The 25,124-nt window shown below is 52.7% G+C and overlaps 11 protein-coding genes across 11 annotated transcripts; 5 read left to right on the forward strand and 6 right to left on the reverse strand.

Moving 5' to 3' along the window:
- Nucleotides 1-139: 139 nt before the first annotated feature.
- Nucleotides 140-5,540, reverse strand: BJX68DRAFT_208288 (sulfite reductase (NADPH) subunit beta). The gene is made up of 4 exons (XM_071037691.1): nt 5,165-5,540; nt 4,920-5,059; nt 480-4,865; nt 140-421 (listed from the first exon to the last, which is right to left on the reverse strand). The coding sequence occupies exons 1-4, from the start codon at nt 5,193-5,195 to the stop codon at nt 392-394; spliced, it is 4,587 nt and encodes a 1,528-aa protein (XP_070902552.1). The 5' UTR covers nt 5,196-5,540; the 3' UTR covers nt 140-391.
- A 157-nt stretch (nt 5,541-5,697) lies between these two features.
- Nucleotides 5,698-7,484, reverse strand: BJX68DRAFT_230669 (inositol phosphorylceramide synthase regulatory subunit KEI1). Its single transcript, XM_071039236.1, has 2 exons — nt 7,242-7,484; nt 5,698-7,154 (listed from the first exon to the last, which is right to left on the reverse strand). The coding sequence occupies exons 1-2, from the start codon at nt 7,281-7,283 to the stop codon at nt 6,183-6,185; spliced, it is 1,014 nt and encodes a 337-aa protein (XP_070902553.1). The 5' UTR covers nt 7,284-7,484; the 3' UTR covers nt 5,698-6,182.
- A 500-nt stretch (nt 7,485-7,984) lies between these two features.
- BJX68DRAFT_230672 (Rab family GTPase YPT6) lies at nt 7,985-9,442 on the reverse strand. Its single transcript, XM_071039237.1, has 5 exons — nt 9,145-9,442; nt 9,065-9,090; nt 8,913-9,001; nt 8,421-8,823; nt 7,985-8,363 (listed from the first exon to the last, which is right to left on the reverse strand). The coding sequence occupies exons 1-5, from the start codon at nt 9,195-9,197 to the stop codon at nt 8,305-8,307; spliced, it is 630 nt and encodes a 209-aa protein (XP_070902554.1). The 5' UTR covers nt 9,198-9,442; the 3' UTR covers nt 7,985-8,304.
- Nucleotides 9,443-9,553: 111 nt separating this feature from the next.
- Nucleotides 9,554-10,800, forward strand: BJX68DRAFT_230676 (H(+)-transporting V0 sector ATPase subunit c''). Its single transcript, XM_071039238.1, has 5 exons — nt 9,554-9,743; nt 9,792-9,826; nt 9,881-9,972; nt 10,035-10,343; nt 10,396-10,800. The coding sequence occupies exons 1-5, from the start codon at nt 9,686-9,688 to the stop codon at nt 10,505-10,507; spliced, it is 606 nt and encodes a 201-aa protein (XP_070902555.1). The 5' UTR covers nt 9,554-9,685; the 3' UTR covers nt 10,508-10,800.
- Nucleotides 10,733-11,797, reverse strand: BJX68DRAFT_230678 (PaaI family thioesterase). Its single transcript, XM_071039239.1, has one exon. The coding sequence runs from the start codon at nt 11,430-11,432 to the stop codon at nt 10,854-10,856; it is 579 nt and encodes a 192-aa protein (XP_070902556.1). The 5' UTR covers nt 11,433-11,797; the 3' UTR covers nt 10,733-10,853.
- A 620-nt stretch (nt 11,798-12,417) lies between these two features.
- Nucleotides 12,418-13,681, forward strand: BJX68DRAFT_208366 (uncharacterized protein). The gene is made up of 3 exons (XM_071037694.1): nt 12,418-12,554; nt 12,608-12,810; nt 12,867-13,681. The coding sequence occupies exons 2-3, from the start codon at nt 12,727-12,729 to the stop codon at nt 13,464-13,466; spliced, it is 684 nt and encodes a 227-aa protein (XP_070902557.1). The 5' UTR covers nt 12,418-12,554; nt 12,608-12,726; the 3' UTR covers nt 13,467-13,681.
- A 220-nt stretch (nt 13,682-13,901) lies between these two features.
- BJX68DRAFT_263881 (P-loop containing nucleoside triphosphate hydrolase protein) lies at nt 13,902-16,061 on the forward strand (the record flags this gene model as incomplete). Its single annotated transcript, XM_071044798.1, has 1 exon — nt 13,902-16,061. The coding sequence occupies one exon, from the start codon at nt 13,902-13,904 to the stop codon at nt 16,059-16,061; it is 2,160 nt and encodes a 719-aa protein (XP_070902558.1).
- Nucleotides 16,062-16,350: 289 nt separating this feature from the next.
- On the forward strand, nt 16,351-17,757 carry BJX68DRAFT_208379 (Zn(II)2Cys6 transcription factor domain-containing protein). Its single transcript, XM_071037696.1, has 2 exons — nt 16,351-17,582; nt 17,652-17,757. The coding sequence occupies exon 1, from the start codon at nt 16,375-16,377 to the stop codon at nt 17,551-17,553; it is 1,179 nt and encodes a 392-aa protein (XP_070902559.1). The 5' UTR covers nt 16,351-16,374; the 3' UTR covers nt 17,554-17,582; nt 17,652-17,757.
- On the forward strand, nt 17,724-19,058 carry BJX68DRAFT_208374 (uncharacterized protein). The gene has a single exon (XM_071037695.1). It carries the CDS (start codon nt 17,893-17,895, stop codon nt 18,907-18,909), a length of 1,017 nt encoding a protein of 338 aa, XP_070902560.1. The 5' UTR covers nt 17,724-17,892; the 3' UTR covers nt 18,910-19,058.
- A 56-nt stretch (nt 19,059-19,114) lies between these two features.
- Nucleotides 19,115-22,718, reverse strand: BJX68DRAFT_230687 (DDHD family phospholipase). Its single transcript, XM_071039240.1, has 4 exons — nt 21,419-22,718; nt 20,094-21,372; nt 19,902-20,039; nt 19,115-19,841 (listed from the first exon to the last, which is right to left on the reverse strand). The coding sequence occupies exons 1-4, from the start codon at nt 22,430-22,432 to the stop codon at nt 19,384-19,386; spliced, it is 2,889 nt and encodes a 962-aa protein (XP_070902561.1). The 5' UTR covers nt 22,433-22,718; the 3' UTR covers nt 19,115-19,383.
- A 403-nt stretch (nt 22,719-23,121) lies between these two features.
- BJX68DRAFT_263885 (uncharacterized protein) lies at nt 23,122-24,447 on the reverse strand (the record flags this gene model as incomplete). Its single annotated transcript, XM_071044799.1, has 3 exons — nt 23,122-23,736; nt 23,786-24,353; nt 24,404-24,447. 3 exons carry the CDS (start codon nt 24,445-24,447, stop codon nt 23,122-23,124), a joined length of 1,227 nt encoding a protein of 408 aa, XP_070902562.1.
- Between the last annotated feature and the right edge of the window lie 677 nt (nt 24,448-25,124).

Below are 25,124 nucleotides of genomic sequence, written 5' to 3' on the forward strand. Positions count from 1 at the left end.
TTCCATCAACAGCACAGATGAAAGTCTGAACCCTGGAGCTGTTAAGTTGAAAAGATTTACGGTAAGGCCAACTGGGGTCATAATGAAGCCAATATGCATCGTCAATGGTAGGTCTCAATGACTACTCGCTTAGTAGGCCCACGATGTCAAGTCTAAGGATATAGCTCAATGAGGCGAGGTAAAATATATATCAAGAATAAATGGTATTGATAAACAGAATTTTTCAACAATGGTATATCCAACAGTCAGATCATCATGAGAACGTAACAGGGAATTCCACAATCTAAGCCAACAACGCAAAAAACATAAACATGACAATCATGACATAGCATATATGCAAGAGAGCTTTACAACAAGAGCGGTGACCACCTTTTATCTATGTGCAATTCGTTTACTCCTCATCCTCTTCTTCCTCAGCAACCTAGAAACGATGTTAGTGATGTGGCTTTATGAGATTATGGAGGAGTGAGTGCACTTACTCCTTCGTGGAAGTTGCGTCCATCGGTAGTCTCCTTGATGACACCAGCGCGAATCAACCAATCTCCGAACCGCTCGGGCTCCTCGCCATCGGTGTTGCGCTCGAGGGCATACCGGCGGAGCAGGGGCTTCATGATATCGAGGATCTCGTCCTCCTTGATGGACGATCGGTAGAGCTTGTTCAGACGCTGGCCGTGGTAGCCACCACCCAGGTACATGTTGTACGCGCCGTACGCCTTTCCGACGAAAGCGACTTCAGCAAGCCAGGGTCTGGCGCAGCCGTTCGGGCAACCAGTCATACGCATGACGATGCTGTCGCGGGAGAGGCCGGCTTCCTCAAGGGTGGACTCGAGCTTCGAGATGAGGACGGGGAGGTAGCGCTCCGACTCGGCCATGGCGAGACCGCAAGTGGGGAAGGCGACACAGGCAGAGGACGACAGACGCATGCCGCTGAAGGCGGTGTTGTCGAGCTTGTACTTGGCCATCAGCTCCTTGATGGCAGGGAGGTCCTTGTCCTCGACGTTGGAGAGGATCAAGTGCTGGTTACCGGTGAGGCGGAACTCTCCCTTGTCAAGCGAGGCCAGTTCACGGAGACCAGTGCGCATGCGGAACTCGGCGGTGTCTTCGATACGACCGTTCTCGATGAAAAAGGTGAAGTGGTTGAGACCCTTCTCGTCCTTCTGCCAGCCGAAGGTATCGACGTTCGAGGCGAACTTGAAGGGGCGGGGCTCAGCGAAGCGCAGACCCTCGGGAAGGAGAGCTTCGACCTTCTCCTTGTAGGCCTCGACGCCCATGTCGTCAATGGTGTACTTCAGACGGGCGTGCTTACGGTTCTTGCGGTCACCAAAGTCACGCTGGACGAGCATGATCTTCTCGCAGACAATGTGAGCCTGGTCAGCTGGGACGTAACCGAACATGCGGCCAGTCTGAGGGTAGGTCTTCTTGTTGTTGTGAGTGGCGCCCATACCACCACCAGCGAGGATATTGAAACCCTCCAAGTGTCCGTCAGCGCCCTTGATGGCGATCAAACCGATATCATGAGCATAGACATCAGTGTCGTTGTGAGGGGGGATGGCGATGGTGATCTTGAACTTGCGCGGAAGATATGTAGGACCGTAGAGCGGCTCGTGGTCGACGACAGCATCACCAGCGACCTGGACCTTGTTGTCATTCTCATCTTTAAGCCAGATCTCGTGGTAGGCGGTGGTGGAAGGGAGAAGGTGGTCACTGATCTTCTTCGAGACAGCGTGCACCTCACGGTGGTAGTATGAAAGCTCGGGCAAAGAACTGCACATGACGTTACGGTTGACATCACCGCAGGCGGCAATGGTGGTCATGAGAGCCTTGTTGATAGCGCGCATGGCGCCACGGAGGTTACGCTTGATGACACCGTGGAACTGGAAGGTCTGACGGGTCGTGAGCTTCATGGTCTCGTTACCGTGGGAGCTGCTGATGGCATCCATCTGGAGCCACTGGGACGGGGTAGCGACACCACCGGGGAGTCGGCAACGAATCATGAAGCTGTAGGCGGGCTCGAGACCCTGGGCCTTGCGCTCATCACGAACGTCACGGTCATCCTGCATGTAGGTACCGTGGAACTTGGTGAGCTGCTGGTCGCTTGCGGAAATGGCGCCAGTGCTCTCGTCCAGAAGCCCTTCGGCGATGGTACCACGGAGGTAGTTGGACGCGATCTTGATATCCTCGTTTGTCAAGGGAGCGGGCTCCTCAGGAAGCCCCTCAACCTTGTCGACACCGAGAGCTTGCCAAAGGCGGGGCTCCCACTCAGAGTAGCCGGTCTGGAAAGCATCAGGGTCCTGGTCGTCACCGAGACCAATGTCTGTCAGCTTGCGACCTCCAAGGAAGGCAATGCGAGCGTCCAAGTCCTTGGCGGGCTTGTTGTAGTAGATCTTGTCTTCCTTGCGCGGCCAGTAGTGGCTGTCACCGAGACCGAAGACGGAGTAGTTGATGGTGGACAGGTCGAGGTCACCAGAGTTCTTGACGTGTTCCCAAAGGGCACGGCCGTTCACGGGGAACTCACCCTGACCAGCGGTACTGGAGATGAAAACAACATTCTCCTCAGTGGCCAGGTCGTCGAGAGGGTAGTCATCCATAGCCATGACCAGGGTCTTAAGGCCACGAGCACGGCCGCGGTTACCTAGGCGCTTGGCGAGAGTAGCAGCATTGCCGTTGTCGGAGGCGAAGAGAATGGTGAGAGGAGCGCCGAAGAGGCCTTCCAGGAGCTTCTCATAGGAGTCCTTGGCCTTGCGCTTCTGGATGGTGCGAACCTCAGTGCCGTAAGACTCGGAGAGAACAGAGGAGAAGTTGGGCTGGCGGTTCATGAGCTGAGTGAGCTGGTTGTCCCGACGCAGGAATTCCTCAAGCTCGCGCTTGATGCGCTCAGAGTCCAAAGCAAACTTGGGCTCACCGCGCTCCTCATTAGCGGGGTTCCAGCGGTACAGGGGCCAATAGCCAAGGTCGACAGCCTTCTTGGTCTCCTGGAGAACAGTGAGGGCGGAGTCATTCTCCTGGTTGTAGGGGAGGTAAGCAACGACGACGGAGGGACCCTTGAACTGTTCGGCCTCGGCCATGGCCTGGAGAACCTGAGTGTAGGAGCTGTACACAGCGACGGAGGCGACGTAGGCGTTGCCATAGTTCATAGCGTACAGACCGATATCCTTCTTGCGGCGGGTAGGATCGGCAGCGGTCCGCTCAGAGTAGGGCTGAGAGTCGATGACGAGCATGTTGACGTCCGCACCAGAGGCAAGAACGTGGTGGACACCGGAGTTACCGAGATCATAAGCCCAGGCGTCAGAACCAATGAGCCACTGAGACTCGCTGTAGAAGAGCTTCTTAGTCTCCAACAGCTGCTTGGACAGCGAAGAACCGTCGGTGGTGAGACGAGCAATCACATCGGGAGCCAAGTTGTTGGCCTTGGTGGCATCTGTGGCGTTCAATGCCCAGTCTGCGAGCCACTTCTTGACCACCTCAGTAGCGAAAGTGTTGGACTTGGACGCGGCCTCAACCTCGCTAATGAAGCGCTGGCGGTGCTCCTTTCTGGCAATCAACGAACCAAAACCGTACTCGGGGCTTGCAGCAATGGTGGAGGAAATGCCGGCATTCTTGGAACCGAGCTGGTTAGCAAGGTACAGACGCTCCCCGAAGAGCTGGTTGAGGATCTTCAGGTAGGCATTCTCGATGCGGGGCTGCTCAAGCGATGTCTCGAGGGTAGGGATCTTGGCGCTACCGATTTCGAGGTTCTGGATAGGGGAGGAAGAGCTCAGGTTCTGAACGATGCCGCGGAGAGCCTGAGTTGCGGTGGAGGGCTCAACATAGCCGAGTCTGTAGCCAACAATCTGGGGGCTGCGTCCGCCAGCGGCGGCGGGAGTGAGGCTCGACAAGAGATCCATGAAAGAAGGACCCCATCTCGTAGTCTTACGGACCTGCTCCAGAACGGCGATCTTCTCAATGGACTGGGGAATCGAGTTGGCGATCTCGGAGCCGACCCAGGGGCGGTACAGGCGCGCGGTGATGAGACCAATGTTGGCGAGCTCAGCAGGAACACCCTCCTTTCCAAGAACATCAACAAAAACTCCGGTTGAACCGAAGACGAAAATGGCAGACTTGGCATCAGCCGGGCCAGTATATTCGATAGCGCGGTAGTTGCGTCCAACACGCTCAGACAGAATCTGCCAGATTTGGCTAGTCCATGAGAAGATATCGGCAGATGTCACTGGCCGAACGAATGAGCCATCGACTGTGGTAGCAGCTGAGCTGGTGGCGCGGCTGTCGACACTGCTGTCACGCTCCGAAGAACCCACGGATGAGTTGTCAGTGCTGCGACTCGAAGGGGTCGGGGCAGTCTGTGTAGGGGTGGCGGTTCCCCCAGCAGCGGGAGCGCTCTCAAGAGTCTCCTCAGTGACAGTGGCAACGCGGCCGGAGCTGGTGTAAAGGGTGTTGACGCCGTGCCCCTCGGTGTGCGAGACAGGGCTGCCGCTCAGATCGAGGAGAGACTTGAACACATTCACATCTTCCTGCTCAATCGCCTCATCGTTGGCGGAGTTCGCGGGGTCGAAGAAATGGATGACACCCTTGCCAGACTTGCGAGCGAGAGCGTGAGCTGTGATCGCAATATCTTGAGCCTCTTGCACAGTCTCTGAGTGCAGGAATGTGAAGCCGCATTGCCGGATTGAGCTGATGGACGAGTAGTCTGGGAATGGGGAGGGTTCTAATGCGACATGGATGACAATGGGGGCATTGGCCAGGCGGTAGAGGTGGGGGATAGAGGAGAGCAGGGTAGATGAGCTGGTCACAGCGGAGACGACTTTTCCGGTCTGGAGGGGGTGGAAAGCGGAGAGCAGAGGGTCCTCGTTGTAACGAACGGAGACAACCTAGAGGTAGGGTTAGATGAATAATCGCATAATCCATAGGCTCGATCTGCTCACCTCTGGAACACTCTCAGTCAGCGCATTGCGGGTATTGCCAGACTTCAGACTCTTGAGAGTTTTTGAGAACAATGAGTCGGTCTGAAGCGATGGTTGAACCGAGAGGACGATATCGCTAGCCTGGTAGGCGATTCTCGCCACTATATCGGATTAGCCAATTGAACTCGAAAATACAGCATCGCAAAAACGAGCAGAGGAGAAAAGAACAGTTCTCCGAAAGGATAGGAGTCAAGAGGGAAATTTACCGGCCTCTCCAGCGGTAGCAACGGGGGCCATGTTGGCAGCTGCCGGCCGCACTGCGGGAACTCGCAGAATGTGGGATGAAGTAGAAGTGCGAGGGGATTGGATATCACCGCATACGGCGATTCCGTGCAAAGAGTCAAGTCAATGGAGGGAGTGTGGAGGAGAGAGGGAAGAGAAGAAGAAGAAGAGAAGCGCAGCAGCGTCGTATAATAATTTTTCAGTTCGCTGCCTTTTTCTCCTCAAACACCGTGAACTCCAATGCGGGCAAGGCCATGACAGGGACTTTTTCGAGCCTTTCTCCGCCATCGGTATTTGATCAGCGAATCAGTGATTGGTCTTCGATCACGACATCGATGCAAACACCCTGTCGTCTTTGAGACAAACATACCTGTTCAGGTAACGTGCGGGGTTCCCGTGACGAGGGCAGAGGCTAAAGCAGCTGGATTTCACGCCGATTTTACGCCGACCCCATTGGTCTGGATCTGGTGATTTTATCCGCGGCTACGGGTCAACTTGGACTTTTCGAGAGTTCTCATGTCAAGGTCACAGTAGTGTATGTTCATTAGGATGAATGAGAGAGCAACATGAGATGAGTATAGATCCATTCCAACGCCGTACACAGGAAATTCAAGCCATATCAATGTCATATCCATGTACATGTCTTAGACGCCAGGACCTTGGGGACTCTCTCGCCCCCAGGAGGCCAAATCGATTCCTTCAGGTCTCCCCGTGACTCAAAGCAATTAACACGAATCCGAGACCCAACGCCTCACCCTTTCCCAAGAGCGGCGACCGTGAGAGACAGACGGGGATCTGAAAACGGCATTCCCACCACGCAGCCCACCGCCAGCCGACTCATAACCAGGCTATGTATATCATCAGGGCATATATAAACCAAATCGCGAACCAAGTATGCAGTGTATCTAGCACAAAAGAGCAAATGCGATTATCGCGCAGCCAAAGCTTCGGCGAACAGAGCTCTATTATCCAATTGTCGAGAGCAAGTCGAAGGACCACGAATCACCTGGTGTCCGCCCAGTCGTGGACCTTCACAGTCAAATGAGGAGTCGGTTCGCGTGCGGGTTGCTGCAGAGAGGCCGCTTGAACAGCCGCCTGGGAGGGTGCGGGTGGTCCGGTGCCGGATCGTCGGCGTCGTTCACGTTCGAGAGGACCGGGAAGTTCGCTCGACGTCCCAGCAGGACGGAACCGATGATCCATGCTGACCCAATTGCCATCGTCCTCCTCGCCAAGCCAGTAGTTCTTACCGACGCTAATCATCAGACGGCCGAGTTTCCCTTTCCAGCCTTGGCCATCAGGGCTGTATGGAGAGAAGAGCTCGCGGTCGATGTCGGCAACGCTGGCCATACTAGCGACAGAGGTATTGCGGCTGTGGGTGGGCAATTGAGTGTGTCGGGGGATGGCGACGTATAGTCGGAGGGCCTGGCGGGCAAAGGCGAGCATGACAAAGACGAAGTAGATACGAATCGACCATAGCGCACAAATGAAAAGGATGCTCTGGAAGCTTTCTGGCTGAGTGACAGCATTGCCGAGTTTATCCGCGCTCCTCGACTCATGGTAGTTCCCGGCTTGCATCGTAGCGGCGTCGTACTCGGAGCCGGTGAATCCGGCTGTCTGACCCATTGTGTCGCTTCCCGGACCGGATGCTTTCTCATTGTCGGTGTGTTGAGCGATAACGAGGAACCACGTCACGCCGAAGGCTGCGGTGTAAGCAGCGTTGATGAGGCTGTCAAAGACATATAACCAGGCGAGCGCAAGACATTGTAACGGAGACTGCTTTCGGATGTGTGGGAAGAGGAGGACTGTGAGGACAAGCGCGATCAAGGAGTAGAGGTACATCGACAGCTGAACTGGCGACAGGTGGTAGCCGGTCAGCAAGGCGAGCATGCCATAGAGACCGCTAATTTTGTTGAGAAGTAGCGACAAAGTGATCAAGGAGGCGCCTGTCTGTAGGCTCATCACGTAGAGAAAAGTCTATTGTTGTGAGCACCCCGTCGTCGGGGTAATAATCCATTAGCGACCGATCCGGCTGACGGGAGGGAATAAGAACCAAGAACATACCTCTGGCCGCGGAATGCGGAGGAAACGAGTCGACAAACCCATCTTGGATATCGCCCACTGGGATATCGAAAGATCGGGTCTGAGAACGTACAGGTGAAAAGGAGTAAAAGTTGGGAGGAGTGGCAGGACAATGAAAGAAGAGGAGCTGGGGGAAGAAAAATAGGCTGAGGTTGAAGAGGCCCAATGACCAGCGCTTACAGGGGTGCGGCTTCCGGTCACTCCGCCCCGGGCGATCTTTTGCCCTTTTATTTCGTCACAACTGAAGCAACTTGACGCTTCTGTCGTGTGATGACATGAGAATTATTGCAAGACCAGGGGCTTTATACATTCAGCATGACCCTCCTTTTCCGTCCCGACAGCTCTCGGCCAGGACCAAAAGCTCTTCCGTCGTATTCGTTTCCAATTCAGGAACGATGACGACTTTTAGTGGCCGCATCTTCAGCGTGCGCCTCGACGGAGTAGGTAGTGGGTCATCTCAGCCACCTGAATTTCAAAGCTGTGTTCCTGGAGAGTCGTACTTTTTGAAGGAGGTATCCGTAGGCATCTTCAATGCCGTCTCCATCATGGGCATGGCATTTCAAGGGAAGATTTTGTCCAAATGGGATGCCTTGTTCATCTGGCTAGGCGTCACAATTCATCGAAATGCATCCATCGATAGACTTGCGGGATGGTTTGGCTCTTGATACTACCTACGATGGAAAAAGTTGCCGAATTCTTCAAGTTCAATTCTACTTCTGGTAGAATATGCCTGAAACATAATCATGTGTAGCATAACCGGTTGGTATATCAAGTGCAAAGTAAGGAAGCAGCCAAATTACTAACGAAACCAAGCCCAAGAAGGAGACACTGAGATGCTGTGCGCGAGCAGAACGCCGTCCTCCAATAAACCTTCAAAGTTGCGAAAGTAAGAGCAAGAGCGACGATTTCGAAACAGCATTGATCTAGACTCGCTAGTCAAGTGATGAGCAAGGAAAATGTACATCTTAAGAATGACAGATATTATAAACAGTCTCAAGCATCATCGTTGTTGAGATCTGATAACAGTGGAACAGCTGATGCACAATCAGCAGGCGCATCCTTCATTGCTCGTCGTCTCCTTGGGTTGGATGTTAACGTCAATCACTGTAGTACGGTCAGTAAACTATCGAAGAAACCCAAATGACGGGGCGGGGGGCGAACTCTGGCTTTCTCCTCGGTTGGCCTCTCCCTCCATTCCCGGCAGAGCCTGAGCTATCCTTCGGAATAGCTGCTTGACATTGTGGCCAACCTTTGCACTAGTCTCGATAAACATCAAACCATTCTTCTTCGCTTCCTCCTCGCCCTGCGCTGTTGTGACCTCGCGCTTATCGCTCAAATCGGTCTTGTTGCCCACCAACACGATGATGACGTCGCTTCCACGTTCGCCCCGTACATCGTCAATCCACTTTCGCGTGTTCTGGAAGGATTTGGCGTTTGAGATATCGTAAACGACAACTGCGACACTCGAGTCGCGAATGTAAGAAGGAATGAGAGAGCGGAACCGCTCTTGGCCGGCTGTATCCCAAAGTTGCAGTCGTACGGTGCGGTCTTCGAGGTACATGGTCTAGAGCACGGTATATTAGTATACTCAGCGTAATTGCGCAAGCGGCCAGATATCCGAATGACAATAACGGGAGCGGGGTCGGGCCGCACCTTTGACAAAAAGTCGATGCCAATTGTTGCTTGGTATGTGTTGTCGAACGAGTCGTACATGAACCTAGTGATCAGGGACGTTTTTCCGACTGCGTGTTCAATGTCAATATGATGTGCGACTGATTATCAGAATGAGCCGAGTATCTCCATACCGCTTTGCTCGCCGAGAAAGACCAGCCTAGCATCATGTTAGCGATGCTCGTTAGCAAGTAAGTGCATCGATTAAGCATACTTGAATTTCTTCAAAGGGTTCGAATACGACCCTACCCCAGCAGGTGAAGACATGGTGACAGGGAGGATGAATGGAGAATAGGGGATCGGGCGGTAGGAGGGGAACAGATAGGAGATGGGAGTATTAAAGAAGTAGGATCATATAAAACAGATCAACGAAGAGAAGCAGGAAGAAGAAAGGGAATAAAGGGCAGCCTGGGAGAACTGCGATCAGACCAACGGTGAGCGACTTGTCCGGAAGGTCGATTGACGAGGAAGCTTTAGTCCATGGAACGTCTGGGGAACCAGGCAATACAGTCTGCATGGAGAGCGCCGACTGGTCAATGCTCACAGGCAGAGGTCTCCTCGCCGCCGCGCGGATTAAATGCGGCCCGGCCTCCACTGCGACTTGCTGGCTTCCAGCTCAACCCGCATCACAGAGCAGAGCTCCAACAAACAGTCCACGACCATTCCCTTCAACTCTTTTGCAGGCGTCTTGAGACCTTGCGGTTTGATATAGAGATCCTCCAGCTTCGCCGTCGTCTACCAAGTTGGGGGTCATCATGGGTCTCGCTTATCCTGGCGGTCTGGCAACCGCGTCACTGGTGGTGATCGGATTGTGTATGTGACTACCTAAACCCGTTGAGGTCATAGGCTAATTGGCTCTAGATATGCTTTTCCATGGAGAAGGTGAAGCATTCAATGTAGGGCAGCTCTCTCAATCGACTATGCTACGAAACCCGTCTAACCCGGTCTAGGTCGGCCAATTCCTTGAGTCCGTTTCTCCTTACGCTTGGGCAAACCTTGGTATAGCGATGTGCATTGGGTTATCCGTTGTCGGTGCTTCATGGTATAGTTCCCGTGCATGTGCTTGAGGATAAATGTTTTGGATATTCTGACGACAGTCTTCAGGGGTATCTTCCTCACAGGCTCATCGATTGTCGGCGGAGGTGTCAAGGCCCCCAGAATCCGAACCAAGAACTTGATCTCGATTATCTTCTGCGAAGTCGTCGCTATCTACGGTGTCATCATGGCCATTGTCTTCTCCTCGAAACTAAACCTCGTGACCGGCGATGAAATCTACTCTGGAAGCAGTTACTACACCGGCTTTGCGCTCTTTTGGGGAGGAATCACGGTCGGCGCATGCAACCTGATTTGCGGTATCTCCGTCGGTATCAACGGGAGTGGTGCAGCTCTCGCCGATGCTGCTGATCCCAGCTTGTTCGTTCCAACCCATGGCCAGCTCTTGAGCAACCACTAACAACTATCACAGGTTCGTCAAGATCCTCGTCATCGAAATCTTCAGCTCAGTCTTGGGTCTTTTCGGTCTTATCGTCGGACTGTTGGTACAAGGAAAGGCTCATGACTTTGGAGCATCAGTGTAAGGGTGTTTTTAGCGAGAACTGCCCTGCCGGAAGAGGAACACGTGTACGACTTCACTTATCACTTCTTGGTTTTCTTCGATTTGTCCTCTTTATATACCGCATTGGGGCGTATGGATCCGACTCGACTGCCGAGTCACTGTTATGTTTGCGCGGGTTGCATTGATACTTCCGCTGGTTTGCTGATGACGAGCACGGTCATGGTGTACAGTACAGGGCGCCGGGCAGGGAAATAATGGCCGTTTCCAATCTAAGCTATATCATAGACTGAACGAAATACAACAATTTCACCAAAACACACCCAGTCTATTCCACCCAGGTCTACAACAGAACCAGAACAAGACACAACTCACAAAACTGGAACAGGCTTCTTCTGCACAAAAATCAACTCCGCAGTCGTACAAACCTCTCCTCTCTCATCCCTAATTTCTGCCCCAATAAACACCTTTCTTCCCTCCAACCTCGCCAACCTCGCCGTCGCAACAATCACAGTACCGCTCCCTTCCCCAACCCCTTCCCCAGTGGTCAAATCAAACCCCTCCACCAGCACTGGCCGCTTATATCCCATATTCAGCGCGGCCGTATACATTCCCAACCCCTGATCAAGCCGCGTACTCGCTATCAAGTTCCCCGAAACCTCGTCCATCACCGTCGCGAGGAACCCGCCGTGCGCGACCCCGGATTGCCCGCAGACACCGTGCCCGACTTGTATGAGGAGGTGGCCCTCCGGGTTGGGGAGGGCGCGGAAGATGAATGCGGTGCGGAGTACAGCGGAGTGTGTGCGTGCGGCTCGTCGGAAGAAGGGGTCGTGGAAGAGCGCTGATCCTCCAGGGATTTGGGTATACGATTTGTCGCCTATGAGCGGGGATGTTGCGGGGTGAGTGAGAAAATAGGCGGCGTCGGCGTCAGGAGTTGTTTGCGCGGTCATTCTTGTTATGACGCCCTGGGATTTTGTCTGGATAATGGTATGTTTACGGAATGTATTCGGTGGTGTTGTTTCGAATGGCTTAAATATATATCTGGAAAGTAGTGCGCCGTCAGTCAACAATCGGCTTTGGGTTTCGTAGGAATACTAGTGAGAGATAGTAATTGGTCAATCCCAGGGAAACTTGGAATATAGTCTGGCAGGATTTATATAGTATCTTGCCAGTTGCGGAGAGGTATAAAACTCGTGTTGCTCGATGGTGATTTCCCCTCGTTTGTTCGCCGCGATCTATACCGACCCGCCGATGTAGCCGAGGCATCTCTTCATACTTTCCAGAGGTTCTGAAAGCATCGTGATAGACATATTGCATAATCTACACGTCCAGAAGCTACTGTATCAAGCCGACAGCATTATTTTGGCCATAATCACGCGTATTTATAGTCTTGTCAGCGATACACCTTCAAATCAAAACCCCGGTCCCCAATCTAGTGCCTGAGGTATCAACTTTCTGGATCATCCCACCAACCGCACTTTCCCCCAAGCCAGTCAAACCCTCCTAGTGAATGCACCAAAGAACTCGCTCTTTAGTCAGTCCACGGCACTATTTTGAGAAGCAAGCTTCCTTGCCTCTGGCATCTTGGACAAACCTCGGATACCAACGCCATGATTCGGCGTCGATGGAGAAGCGCCCAGAAATGGGCTCCAGGTTGATGTCTGTCCGTCAAACATAGGAGACCAACTCGGATTACTCCTCTTCTGCGGCGCTGGCTTCAGATCTGTGCTGCAACAGGTCAAGCGACGTTTCACAATTTGTCCGCACCCCTGCTCAGAGGTGGTGACAGAGCCTCAATCATCAGCCGCAGCCACCGCGTACTTTCAAAACGTCGGGCAGCCATCTTGAGAGCTGACGTTATTTCACATCGAGATATCCCTGCAAACTAGCGGTACTAGCGGGAACTAGCTGCTACCAACAGGTACCAGTACTCTCCACACAATGGTCATTGCGTTTAAAGGCACGGAAAAGGCAGCATCTGCAGGTTAGATGCAGCCATTGCGAAGTCTCGAAGATGATTGGCCCAGATGGCTATCAATGATTGCAGGCAAATGATGACTGCAGAACTACAGGTAAGAAATATGTCCTAGGCATCTGCCTTGTGTTAGTCTGATTATTTGCGTAGCCTCATGAGCTGAGCCCCTCACGCCGTCTCAACAACCAGCCCTCCAACTGAGGGGTACAATAGAAGGCACAAGGCCTTCGCATGTCAGCTTGAAAATTATCATCTCTTAACCCCTCGCAATGCTGGTCATTGAATATACGTCCTCTGAGGGTCTAGCGTTGACCAAGATGGATCAATCCGGTCTCACAAATGGCAACATAGACGTGAGTATTACTCAATTTGTACACAAAACTCACACTGACTAACACCGATTTCGAAGACGGCTTCGACAGTCTTGCTTGAGAGCCAGCCGGAGCCTTTGGCTACAGCCTCTACCACGATCGAGGATGATGCTGGGAGTTCACGGGCTATTGAAGAGGGCTCTGACCATGAGGTGAACAAGGAGATGAACCCGACGGATGCATTTACACGATCCCTGGACAACGGGATTATGGAGCAGCGCAACGATGATGACGAGAAGGGTCATGATGACAAAAGCTCTACGGATACAGTTGAGCAGCCACCGGAAGGCGGGTATCAGGATGAACTCAAAGACGATGACAAAAGCGACGATGACGAGACTGACTATGAAGACGCGGTGGTCAATTACCTTCCAAAGGAGTGGTGGTCTGTGTTCGATGATTGGGAGCCTACGCATGCGAGCACCGACAAGGAGAAGGAAGACCTAGAATTTACTTATAGTGAACTTGAGAATCTTGACGAAAAAGTGGATTCTATACCGGACAGCTCCCCATCACGCCTAGAATGGCTTGATCAAAAACGAAAGCTCAAGGAGCCTTTGGACAGAAAGCAGCGCCATATTGTGAAAGTGCTTAACCGGGTAATGATGAAGACGTCAAGAAGCAGTTTCTATCCATAAAAGCTCGAATTGAAGCTGGTAAAGCGCGAAGCGAGGACCTCAAAGCGCTTAAACGAATTTGCTCATCCTAGGAGGGCCGGAAACTGGTACGTACACCACTCCCACAGAGAACAGTCAGCTTATCACTTACTACGTGATACAGAGCAGAAAGCGGTCGCAAGGCTCTATGCGGAGCTTCTGTCCTGTTTTGACCTTGTTCCCCGTACCGCCGGTCGCGAGCTGGACGGAAACGAATCTTGGTGGACATCAATCGAGGACTATCACCGATATGAGGTGTCCGAGTCATCTTCAACGTCAAGTGCTTCTGCGGATCATCCAGTTGTCAGTTCCAAAGTTTTCCTCATCCATAGAAGCTGCTCGTGGGTGGGGTTTCCTCCCAGTATAGGCACTTTTCCGAGTCTCAGGGAAGATCGACTTGGCAAGACAGTCATGATTATGACTGCTCCCGCTAGAGATTTCGGCGACTCAAATGAGACCCGCTGGCAGTTTCCGCATCGAATGACTTTGGATGACGACGAAGAATCCCGAGTCTACCGGCTTTTAGTGAAGACGCTGGAAAAGCGGAAGCTACATGTTGAAGGAGGGCTCTACTCCGAAGCGCTCTTGACCGTGGCGAAGAGGATTGGTGGCAGCAATGACAGTAGTGAGCTTGCTGTCAATCGAGGTATAACGACAGAGGTTGAGCAGGCTCTGCAACGTCAGGCTACCAGGCTCCAGCAACAGTCCAGCACAGCACATCCGAAGCGAAGACCACCAAACTACCATTTCCTCACAAGGGAAGCCCTTCTAGGGCCGGGCCCGAAGCAGTTTTCACGCGAAAACAGTCCATCCTGGAAAGAGCTGCAGGGTATGGTCGGCCTTGAGAGTGTCAAGCAGTCGGTTGAGCGGCTGGTGCGCCATGTTGATACAAATCGGCATCGACAGCATCAGGGGAAAGTGCCCATCGGTTTGACCTTGAACCAAGTCATTATGTGCCCTCCCGGGACAGGAAAAACAACGGTAGCCAAGCTTTATGGTCGGATCCTTGGAGAGCTTGGACTCGTCTCACTTGCGGGAGTCGTGGTCAAAGCTCCGACTGACTTTATTGGAGAGTGGGTGGGCCATTCGGAGGAAGCTACGAAGAACATTCTCAAGGACACCGAAGGGATGGTCCTCATCATTGACGACGCTCATATGCTCTATCAACAGAGTACCCAAGGCACAAATGACAGTGACCAACATCGTCGTGCTGTTGTTGATACCCTGGTCGGGATCATCCAAAACCAACCCTCAGATAAGCGATGCGTCATCCTGGTTGGCTATGAAGACCTCATGGAGGAGTTCCTCCTGAATAGCAACCCTGGCTTGAAACGGCGCTTTCCCTTGGACACCGCTATTCGACTTTCCGACTACAAGCCAGAGCAACTAATAGAGATCCTAGATCTGAAAATGGCCCGAGACGAAGCTACAGCCACTGAGGAGGCCAAAAAAGTGGCCCATGAGATGCTTGCTCTGGCAAGCCACCGTCCCAATTTTGGTAATGGCGGCGATGTGGAAAACTTGCTTAGTCGAGCCATGTTATCTTACCAAACAAGAGCCGAGGACTACGACTGCAACGTTCCCGTTTGCCTCGAGCCTCAGGACTTTGACCCGAAACACAACCGGATATTCGATGCAGACCAGACCTGCAAATCCCTTTTCTCTGGGCTTCTAGGCATGGAGAATCTATATACCACCTTCCGCAACTATGAAAGAACTGCCATTGGGATGCGCCGACGTAGAGTCAGTCCTCAAGAGCATATCCCCTTTGCTTTTATATTCAAAGGCTCCCCCGGCACAGGAAAGACAACCGTCGCTCGTGCTATTGGTGAATTATTCTATGAAATGGGCTTTCTATCCACGACTGAAGTTATCGAGTGTTCAGCAACCCAGATGATCGGCGAGTATCTGGGCCATACAGGACCCAAGGTGACTGCATTACTAGAACGCGCGTTGGGCAAGGTCTTGTTCATAGACGAGGCCTACCGCCTATGTGTCGGTGCATCGCACTCTGGTAGCAATGTCGGCACTAGCTACACCCGGGAAGAAGCAATAGGCGAGCTCGTCGACAGCATGACGAAGCCTCGCTACGCTCGAAAAATGGTCATCGTCATGGCGGGCTACCCTGAAGATATGGACAGATTACTGCGTGTAAACCCAGGCCTTCGATCTCGCTTCCCAACCGAGATCCATTTCCCATCTATGCCTCCGCAGACCTGCCTCGAATACCTTGAGAAACTCCTCAGCAAGTACCAGATCCGAATGCCGCCTGAATCCAAAGAAAGTCCCAAGTGGAAGCCGGCGGTGTCCCGAATGTTTGCCGAGCTGGCGCACTCGCACTCGTGGGCCAATGCCCGTGACGTTGAGCACCTGGCTCGCACGATCACCAGCCGTGTCTTCCAGAGGGATGTGCTTCCGGAAACTGGCGATCTCTGTCTTGCACTAGATGACCTGGTGTCTCCGTTGAGGGAGATGTTGATGGTGCGGGCGGCCGCTAGAGACCTGAATGGGATCCCCGGGAACGTACTCAACTGCATAAGTCTCAGGAATACGACGCCTACAAGTCGACAATACTAGACCAATAGAGAATTGGCCGGGCTGTGTACACGCATCTACCGCTTGGCCGGTTATGAGGCGCCATGAGAGGCTAGAGTTGTTGGCCATAGATAGCGGTTAATACCAAGCATATGTATTCATCTGCTAAATTTACCTTTATTTTTCAAATAATTATGATCCAGGCCGTATACAACTTTGGGGTTGTCCATCTTCGAGCAAGAATGCACAAAGTCCGCATAAAGTCTCCGAGGTGATTTCAAAGCATAAACCTGACTTAAGTTGTGGATTTCCGCCCCCTCCACCCTTGTCAGCAACCTCTACATTTCCCAGCACAATGTCACTACGACGGAAGTCATGCGATGCCTGCTTTAAAGGCCGTCGGAAGTGCGACCTTGGCTATCCGACCTGCGCGACGTGTCGAAAGACTAGGAAGATCTGCCATTATGCTTACCCACCGATTCAGCAGACGCGGAGTGCCGCGGAGTCGACCACTGCTCAGACCGCCAGTCCATCCATGTCTACGGGAACTTGCTCTATGACTGAGCTTCTGGCAGCGATAGATAACTCGACGCCTGACTCTCTTTTTGATGCGGATGCTTTCCCCGATTTCTTCGGTCATAACACACAATTCTCCGAGGATGACACCACTCCAAGCCTAGGCCAATTTACCTCTGGCGTCTCACAGTCAAGCGTTGTACCTGCAGGCGCACCAACATCGCCAAGTATACACATCTATCTGGGCTGCCTGGGAGAAGTGCAGCCAATCCAAAGTAGTATGCCGGCCTGGCAGTGGGTGATCAACGAGCTCAAGAGCTACCCTCGAGAATTTGCCCAGCGCGCGGAGGCAATCTTCCTCCATAGGGAGCTGTACCGTGACTCCCTACCACAAGCTATCCGCGCAGCATATGGCGTCTCATCAACCCAGTGCCTCACTTCCGAGACCAACCAGGAGCTGCTCTTCCGCATCATCGACGCCGAAGTCCTCGAGCTACTCAAACCTTCACATAACACAGAGATCCTAGAAGAATTGGCCAGGCTACAGGCATTTGTCTTCTACCAGACCATCCGATTCTTCCACGGCGGACTCGGACAGCGCTCTATGGCCGAGCAACAACAGAGCCTTGTAATGACCATGGCCCTAAAACTCCTTTCCCGTTCTCAGACCGAGTTCGGAGACAGCGAGGCCGGCAACTGGCGGACTTGGATTCTTGCAGAGTGTGTTCGTCGAACTGCCATCGTGGTATACTTCCTCTACGGCATCAACTCGGTCTTCAGAGACGGCATCTGCGTTGGGTTGCATACGTTAGTCAAGTTGCCCCTCTCAACGACGATTAGCTCCTGGGGCTCAGAGAGCAATCATTCGCATCATGGACGTGGGACTACGATACCATACGAGACGTTCTTATCTCACTGGCTTGCTTCGACGCCGCGAAAGCTGGATCCGTTTGAGAAGTTGCTTCTTGTTCCGTGTCAGGGGCTTGATACTGTCGAGCTTTATGATTTGGCTGCGTAGTTCGTCTTCCCGACATATCTACATATAAGGTAGAAAGATTCCGATACATCTGTCAGCTTAGGTCTGCTGCTATACGAGATTCCAGTCTGACTCTGCAGAGATCCACATTTGCCCGCCGCAACCCCGATCCCAGCACCGCCAATTCATCAGTCTTCCGGACCACATCTATGCCCTCTGTGCGGCCCTTCTCATGAATTACATGCTGACATCCAATGGATGCGGACTTCCGCTGCGGCCTCATAAATTACTTAAGGCACCAATTCCTTCAAGATCACTCATGACAACACAACAAGCTTGTAAACATTCACTCCCAAAGACCTTGATCCTGCCTCAACTACCATGTCCAAAATCATCACCATCGTCGGCGCCACCGGCACGCAAGGCAGCTCAGTAATATCCGCCCTGCTGGACAACGGTACGCCAACCTACAGCATCCGCGCCGTAACGCGCAACCCACAAAGTGCCGCTGCGAAATCCCTCTCGGCAAAAGGAATCACAGTAGTCAAGGCCGACCTCAACGACATAACCTCCCTTCGCACCGCGTTCGCAGGCACACACGCCATCTTCGCCGTAACGAATTTCTTCGAGGCCCTACCAACGCTCGGAACTGCCAGCGCAATGGAAATCGAAACAGCGCAGGGCATAAACCTCGCTATTGCGGCCGCCGAAACACCGACGCTGGAGCACTACATCTGGTCAACGCTCCCGAACTCCGCCGCGAATACCGGGGGGAAGGTCGTGGTTCCGTACTACGAGAGTAAGAACCGCGTTGATGCTTATATACGATCTTCCCTTCCCGACCTTCTGAAGAAGACGACTTTCCTCTGGCTCGCCTGGTTCGCGGGAAACATGCTTGTGCCCATCTACACACCAACGCGCATTCGAACCCTCGACGGATCGAAACTGCACGCGCAATTCCTAAGTATCCCCTCCTCAACGCCCATCCCACTCCTGGGCGACGAAAAGACCAACGCGGGCCTCTTCGTGCGCGCGATCCTGGAGCAACCGCACCTTACACAATCCGCGCACGGGAAATTCGTCTCGACGGTCCTTGAGTACAGACAGATTGCCCAGGTCGTCGATGCCTTTTCGCAACACCAGGGGATTCAGACGAGGTGCCTGACGCTGAACAAGGAGGACTATAGCTCTCTCTGGCCGGTTTGGAGCCAGGTGTTTCATCTGTCACATTTGTATTTTGAGGTTATGGGGACAAGCGCATTTTCGGTTGATTCAGAAAAGGAGGGAGAGGAAGCGGAGGGGCAGTGCGAGGTTCTTACGAAGGAAGATCTTGGGGTGGAAGGGTTGATTGGGGTTGAAGAGGCGTTTGAGCGGATGGGGGTCTTGGAGTGGAAGTAGAAGAGATGTTGGAGAGTATATGACCGTCCAGAAGATGGCCATTTCACTTTTACTTGGGCTAATAGCTTGGTAGAGACTGAGTATCTCTATGAACTAGGTTATACTAGTATGGTAGGACTTGAAATCGATCTCCACTTTTGACCGCATGCAACCCCACTTATACCCCGTTTCCTCCACTGTAGCCCTGAATGATCACTGCGGTCAAGGCGGAAGGCAAGGCATGATTATTATGCTGTACACTGCTCAGTTAAGTAATAAACTAGCTATATGTGGACTAAGAACTAAGGCCAGGACCAAGTTATAGGCGCCTATTTGTCTACATCCGCCCACATATCAATCATCTATCAGATCGCTTAAACGAAGCACAGCCACACCTCTCTAATAAACAAATCCCTTTTAGAACGCATGCATCCTTGCATACCCAAAGAGACAGGCTAAGACTAGAAATAGACCTGAAAAGAAAGGCCAAATCACTCACCCCTTAACATACTTCCACCCCTTTCTCTTCTCCGCCCTAAGCACCGGCAAGACCGCATCCCTCCCCTGCCTCCTCGCAATCTCAATAACCAAGAACCGGACAAAATCCGTCAGAATCCAATAACTGCTGTGCGCACTCAGCATATTCAGATACTGGATACTCAGCGGCCCACTGCCACCGGAGAGGAAGTAGTCGATCTGCCCGTTGTCATTGAGCAAGAGCATGCGCTTTTCGGCGATTTCTTCGCGTGTAAAGTCGTGCGTTTCCATTTCGACGTTGGAGGGGAGCTTTGAGGCGGCGAGGAGGGATGGGCGTTCGGGTGTGTGCGAACTGCTCCAGCGGAAGGGGCTGCTGAGGGATTTCCAGAGCGAGGCGCTTGTGCTGGGGATGGAGGCGGGTTTTAGGGTGGCGGCGAGGTCGCTGTCGACGGCTGCGTTGACGCGGTAGGCAATTGCTAGATGGTGTTAGTCGGGTAGGGTTTTAGTTGGGGAATAAGGTAGAGGGGCTGGCCCACGGTCTGTTGTGTGCATGATATTATAGAGGTTGTCCACAGCCAGACAGCCATAAGTGTCTACGTCGCCGGCTACGCCTTTGAGTCGATCGTCTCCCTCGGCACCTGGCTTATTTCGCCCTTTTCGAGGCGAAAGGTTTGCTGGAATCATGTGAGTAACAGACTGCGAGTAAGCTTTATAGGTAAGGAACGCACCTTTATTGATAAACAAGAACAGCCCGACGGGACTGCCACAGAGGAAGAGATTCTTAGTATCAAACTCAAAGATTTCTGTATGAAGGTCGATGTTCGGAAAGTCGAAGTCCGGTATCGTCGTGGGTTGATGGCTCAGAATATCGACTGCCATGGCGCTGCCAAGCGAATGTGCAACCAGATGAACGCGGCCGTTCTGCTGGAATCCGGGATTGTTCTCGCACCACAGTCGAAAGACACGGTTTGCCTCTTTGACGACTGCTTCGATCATCTTGGGCTTGTGGTGTGATAAGTAGTAGGGAATATCGAGAATGACATCGCTGATCAATGACCGCACGGCTGGTATTGTCTCTGGCGTGATGTCCTTCAAGGTAAAATGGTTCGAAGCTGGATCATCTGTGACCTGTGATTCTAGGTTTGCATCTTCCAAGGATAATGTCGAGCGCCAGTTGATCGGGAGGACCATGATTCCTCCATGACCGTCTCGCACGTGCGGCCATACTTCTTCGCTATTGAGTTCCACGTTGACCTGCCTCCGGAAAGCGTTAATGGCATGGGTGAAATGGAAGCTCTCCATTCGCTCAGAGAGTTTCTGCCCAATACCGTGGATAACGAATACTAGGTCAGTGGGCGTAGGCCGTGCCTCTTCCATCGCGCATGCATAACAGACTTGGCCGCCGCTCCCAGGCGTTCTGGGTTTGGCTTGGGCGCCGCGCAGGTAGTTTCGGACATCGACGGGACTGGGCTTGGAGGGGTGTAATTTCTCCCATGCCCGTCTACTGAAGCCGCGAACAACAGGTACACCGATCTGCCGTCCTTTGCGTATAGCACTGAGCGGCCTCCGCCCTCGTGATGCCGATGGGAGTAAGCTGGGTCGGAGGATCTGCGCATTCTTTCCGTCAGCGTAGATGACGCTGGAGGTCATGTAAGGCTTGACAGCTGCAGCAAGCGCGGGTGAGCCACCGGCTGCCCGGCAGTCAATGAATTCAGTGAAATCTGAAAGATCACTTTCGGCTTCAACACTACCATCCCTGCTAGGAGGTGCGTCGTCTTCTTTCGGCCATAATCTGTGCACGATCTTCATCTCGGCATCTGCGCCATTTTCAACACAGCTATTCAACTCATCCTGCCATGTCTCCGTCCAAGGTTTCAGATAGGCGTAGCCGTCTTCCAGTCTATTTGCAAGCTCAGTTTCTACTGGTCGCATAGTGTTTTTGTAAAACCATGTCGCGCGAAGAACGTTGGAAATATCGTGCAGAGGACTCCAATATATTGGTTTCATCTACGGAGTATAAGTATCTAGCTGCAAAGTCAGGAGTGGAAGGTACCTTGAGATTTGGTAGCTCGACCAGATGCAGTCGAGATACGCCCACAGGGATCTTGGCATCGACCTCTTCCTTCTCCGAGTCGATATCAGAATTCGCCATGGACTCATCTGTAGTCTGTTCTTGGTAAGTGCTTGTCCGGAGTCCAGAAGGCTTTGAAGCCGCGTAGCCGAGTCCGGCTTGAGGCTCGTCATGTGGCTCCTGGTCCCCGTCTCTCCCGGAGACGGATTCGAGGGATCGAGAAAGAGGGGTTGATGGTTGAGTTGTAGCTCTTAAGAAAGGCGACCCACTAATGCTGGCATCACGAGAGCGACGACCGTAGGACCCTACACTATCTCCGCCGTCAAGATCCTCTTTCCGAGCCTCGCCAATTTTGCGCCGCACACTCTTCAAATTAGCACTTGGGGAAATCTCTCTTTTGCGATGAAGCTGGTTCGCAAATGTAACACCCTCGCCTACGCTGCTGTCAAAGGTCGACGGGCCACTCGTTCTCTCAAGCGAGCCACCTTCCCGCGGCGAGTCCTCGTTTGGCCGAAAGGGCAACTTCTGTGGCGGCGTCTTAGAGCTCGAACCAGATCCCGGGACAACGTGACGTCCTCTCTGGCTCCCAGCCAGACTCGCCTTCTGACGGCTGCCTGTCGGACTGTCGAATGTGACACCGGCCTCCCTCCCTGGCACAGCTATCCCCGCCGTTGTATTCCTGACGCTACCTGCACGGGACTCCGACCTCACCGCATTTCGTTGCCGCTTCGCTCGTTGTATGGCCAGCCAAGCCTCTTCTAACGCGATATGATCTCTCACAGAGAATGGTTGCGGGGGCACTCGCTCGTCGACTTGAGCCTGGCCGCTAGCGGGAGGAGGCAGGGCGCTTAGAGGATCATCGATCGGAAGCGATGAGGTATAGAAGAATTGTGGACGAGGTTTCGGCGCTTGTTCGAGGGAGTGCCAGGTGGAGGGGTCCGGATCGTCATCGGCGAGGAGACAGGTCGGTCCGTAGGTATGTAGCGGGCCAGCCATTGCGGTTCACTTGCGTTTCACCTGAGATCGAAAGAATGGAAGCTGAATCAGAAGACAGCTGAAGCGAGTGAGTTGGAGAGAGCAGTCATAGTGGTTGGTTGGTTGGTTGGCTAGTTAGCAAGCAACACAGGCAACTGGGCAGCTGCAGCCTTTAGTCTCGAACTGTCGGTCAGCAAGGGATGACATGAAGAGCGGTAGCCCAAAAGCTTGAAATCCTCCGATAGAGAGGTGATTGATTGAGTACGGTAATAAAGTAGCGAATGTACATCACATTGGAAAGGAAAAAGGATATGGAGCTTGGAAAAAGTAGGCTACAGCTCGAGGGTTTGTTGCTTGTGAGCGTGTCGATCCCAGCGCGTGAGCCTATGACGTCGTCCCACGTGCTAATCTCACGAGTCTAGTCAACCACACAGGGACGCTTTGTTCCTCAACGTTTCAACAAAATTCAGGATTATGTCTTCCTCTGAATACTCGAGAGAAGTGATTAAAAGATTGAAAATCATGTAGTTGATTCGAAGACGTCATGAATTAAACAAAAATAAAGGTAAGTGAAGCCCCGGCGAAGAAGAGAAAACAACAAAAACAAGCGAAACTGACTGCCGGGATAGATAATAATGTACATGCTTCGTAAATACTCATAACTTGGCGTTTCTATTTAGCGGCTGACGTTGAACCTGATCTCGATCGCCTCAATACTGGGACGAAAGGCTCGTCCTCACCGACATGGAGCGCCCACCCTCAGCAAGGTAATTTCTCGCCCTCTGCTCCTTCAGAAACGCCAAAGTCCGCATCTGCAACTCTTCGAACGCGAGGAACGTACCGATCGGAGCACCAAGCATGTCGAGCAACTTCTGAATGTCATGCATATGCTTGCGGATCACGCTGTCCGGGGCACAAAACGTGCGGACGCTCATCTCCTTGACGACAGCCTTCCAGTTCTGGAGATTCGAGTTGAGAAGCACTGGGTTCGTTGAGCTCTCTCCGTTGAAGTGCAAGGTGCGGATGTTGGACAGGATCAGCTGGCGCTGGGTCGCTTGGTCGAACTGGAACTCGACCACGTCGGGCCGGTTCTTTGAGCCCCAGTAGTTGTTGATCTTCTTGATCGAGTCTTTGGAGATGCGGCCGCCGTTGTACTCCTCGAGGAGGAACTTGTTGGCGCTGACGCAGATCATCACTTCCATCTCCGAGTAGAGCTTGGCTTGTGTGGTGGGATCGAGCGAGATGGCGACGGTTGATCGGTCGAGGACTCTGGGCTGGCGGGGAACATAGAATGGGATTGAATGTGTCTTGACCATTTCGCCGGCCTGGACATGTTAGTTGCTGAACGGGAGCGGAGGAGAACGGCAGACTTACGATTTCTTCCACGTGCTGCTTGAGCTTTTTTCCGATGGCCTTGAAGCTCTTGTGCTTTAGCTTGTTGTTCGTCGCGACCTCTGTGGTACATCCGAGCCAGCCTCCCGCGCCAAACAACTGCTTGTGCGAGGACCTCGAGCGGCCAAAGGCACCCTCAACAGGGTCATGCGGCGCAAGATCGGACATTTGGAATTCTGTGCACTCACGCACGGGAGAAAGCGGCCGCTTCATTGCATCGCAGTCGACAATGGCAATCTGGCTCGACTCGGTGTCATGGCACTCGTCATAGGTAGGTCTGTACTGGCCGCCGCCGTGCACAATGACCTGGGAACTCTCCGGAAATGAGCAATCTGGATGCGCTCCAATGCGGAAAGCAGGAGACGTTGCGGCATCGAATGGAAGAGAAGAGAAGTTGGACCCGGAGCCCAATGAGGGGAGCGAGGCGGAGCTGATTGAGGGTCCTGAGAAGAGAGAGTAGTCGGAGGGGGGATCCCGAGGGACGTCCCAGAAGGTCTTGTATTCTTCATAGAAGGGGTTGAGCTTGGCGATGTCTTCGTAGGCGAGGCCCCTGTGGCTGCGGTTAGTATAGGCTTGGTCTTGGCTTAGGGTTAAACGTACTCGAGGTCAAGCATGATGGGGACATCGCAGCTTTCGGAGTTCATCTTGGTGATGGGGGAGGGGGGTGCTTTGGGCTTGGAAATGATGAAGTCCAGGTACTGTAAATGCGCAGTTTGAACTATCTAGCAAGGGGAATGATGGGGAGGGGTCTGGTATACAGAATCTACGAGGGCAGTCGCTGCAGTTATACTGCGAAGTCGTAAAAAATCGAGCCTATTGTTCATTGGGTAGATACAGTCACCTATTCTAAACAATAGCATAGTCACCTGGGTGCTATTCACCCTATTGTTGTAAAGAATTTCTGGTTCATTCAGGACAGATTGTCCTATATAAGGTGGGGAGATTAGCTGGAAGAGGATGAGGTGAATATGCAGGCCGCAGCAGTCACTGCTTCTAAACCCCATAACAACAATAGGGAATGGGAACAATGTCATTGAATGATCGTCTATTGAGTCTACTTTTGGAATTTTAAAAAATAAATTGAATTAATGATGCTTGAAATGACGAGGAACAATAGGAGTATGCTTGCATCATTGCGCGAGCGTCCCAGTGTCAATAGCAGCAGAACAATGCTCCAAGATAAAAGTGCTCGCGGTCTTGAGAAGACAATAGCTGGGCCAATCGCTAAGGAACAATTGAGCCCACGAGCAGGAACCCGCGCAGCAAGAGTAACCAGAGTGACTATCTCCAGGTTGGTAGTAACAGCAGACGGCTCCGCAGG

This window comes from Aspergillus pseudodeflectus (genome assembly GCF_044049435.1).
Source record: "Aspergillus pseudodeflectus strain CBS 756.74 chromosome Unknown BJX68scaffold_8, whole genome shotgun sequence".
Taxonomy (NCBI): domain Eukaryota; kingdom Fungi; phylum Ascomycota; class Eurotiomycetes; order Eurotiales; family Aspergillaceae; genus Aspergillus; species Aspergillus pseudodeflectus.

Bases quoted from the DNA above. Each gene is read 5' to 3' on its own strand.
- BJX68DRAFT_208288 (XM_071037691.1), bottom strand. From the start codon at position 5,195: ATGGCCCCCGTTGCTACCGCTGGAGAGGCCG. The intron at 5,060-5,164 runs GTAAATTTCCCT...AATCCGATATAG, and splicing joins TGCTACCGCTGGAGAGGCCG to TGGCGAGAATCGCCTACCAG. The intron at 422-479 runs GTAAGTGCACTC...CATCGTTTCTAG, and splicing joins GACGCAACTTCCACGAAGGA to GTTGCTGAGGAAGAAGAGGA.
- BJX68DRAFT_230669 (XM_071039236.1), bottom strand. From the start codon at position 7,283: ATGGGTTTGTCGACTCGTTTCCTCCGCATTCCGCGGCCAGAG. The intron at 7,155-7,241 runs GTATGTTCTTGG...TCACAACAATAG, and splicing joins TCCGCATTCCGCGGCCAGAG to ACTTTTCTCTACGTGATGAG.
- BJX68DRAFT_230672 (XM_071039237.1), bottom strand. From the start codon at position 9,197: ATGTCTTCACCTGCTGGGGTAGGGTCGTATTCGAACCCTTTGAAGAAA. The intron at 9,091-9,144 runs GTATGCTTAATC...ACATGATGCTAG, and splicing joins AACCCTTTGAAGAAATTCAA to GCTGGTCTTTCTCGGCGAGC. The intron at 9,002-9,064 runs GTATGGAGATAC...TTGAACACGCAG, and splicing joins CTTTCTCGGCGAGCAAAGCG to TCGGAAAAACGTCCCTGATC.
- BJX68DRAFT_230676 (XM_071039238.1), top strand. From the start codon at position 9,686: ATGGGTCTCGCTTATCCTGGCGGTCTGGCAACCGCGTCACTGGTGGTG. The intron at 9,827-9,880 runs GTAGGGCAGCTC...AACCCGGTCTAG, and splicing joins GAGAAGGTGAAGCATTCAAT to GTCGGCCAATTCCTTGAGTC. The intron at 10,344-10,395 runs GTTCGTTCCAAC...CAACTATCACAG, and splicing joins GATGCTGCTGATCCCAGCTT to GTTCGTCAAGATCCTCGTCA.
- BJX68DRAFT_230678 (XM_071039239.1), bottom strand. From the start codon at position 11,432: ATGACCGCGCAAACAACTCCTGACGCCGACGCCGCCTATTTTCTCACT.
- BJX68DRAFT_208366 (XM_071037694.1), top strand. From the start codon at position 12,727: ATGCTGGTCATTGAATATACGTCCTCTGAGGGTCTAGCGTTGACCAAG. The intron at 12,811-12,866 runs GTGAGTATTACT...CCGATTTCGAAG, and splicing joins TCACAAATGGCAACATAGAC to ACGGCTTCGACAGTCTTGCT.
- BJX68DRAFT_208379 (XM_071037696.1), top strand. From the start codon at position 16,375: ATGTCACTACGACGGAAGTCATGCGATGCCTGCTTTAAAGGCCGTCGG.
- BJX68DRAFT_208374 (XM_071037695.1), top strand. From the start codon at position 17,893: ATGTCCAAAATCATCACCATCGTCGGCGCCACCGGCACGCAAGGCAGC.
- BJX68DRAFT_230687 (XM_071039240.1), bottom strand. From the start codon at position 22,432: ATGGCTGGCCCGCTACATACCTACGGACCGACCTGTCTCCTCGCCGAT. The intron at 21,373-21,418 runs GTACCTTCCACT...TATACTCCGTAG, and splicing joins TCGAGCTACCAAATCTCAAG to ATGAAACCAATATATTGGAG. The intron at 20,040-20,093 runs GTGCGTTCCTTA...ACATGATTCCAG, and splicing joins GTTCTTGTTTATCAATAAAG to CAAACCTTTCGCCTCGAAAA.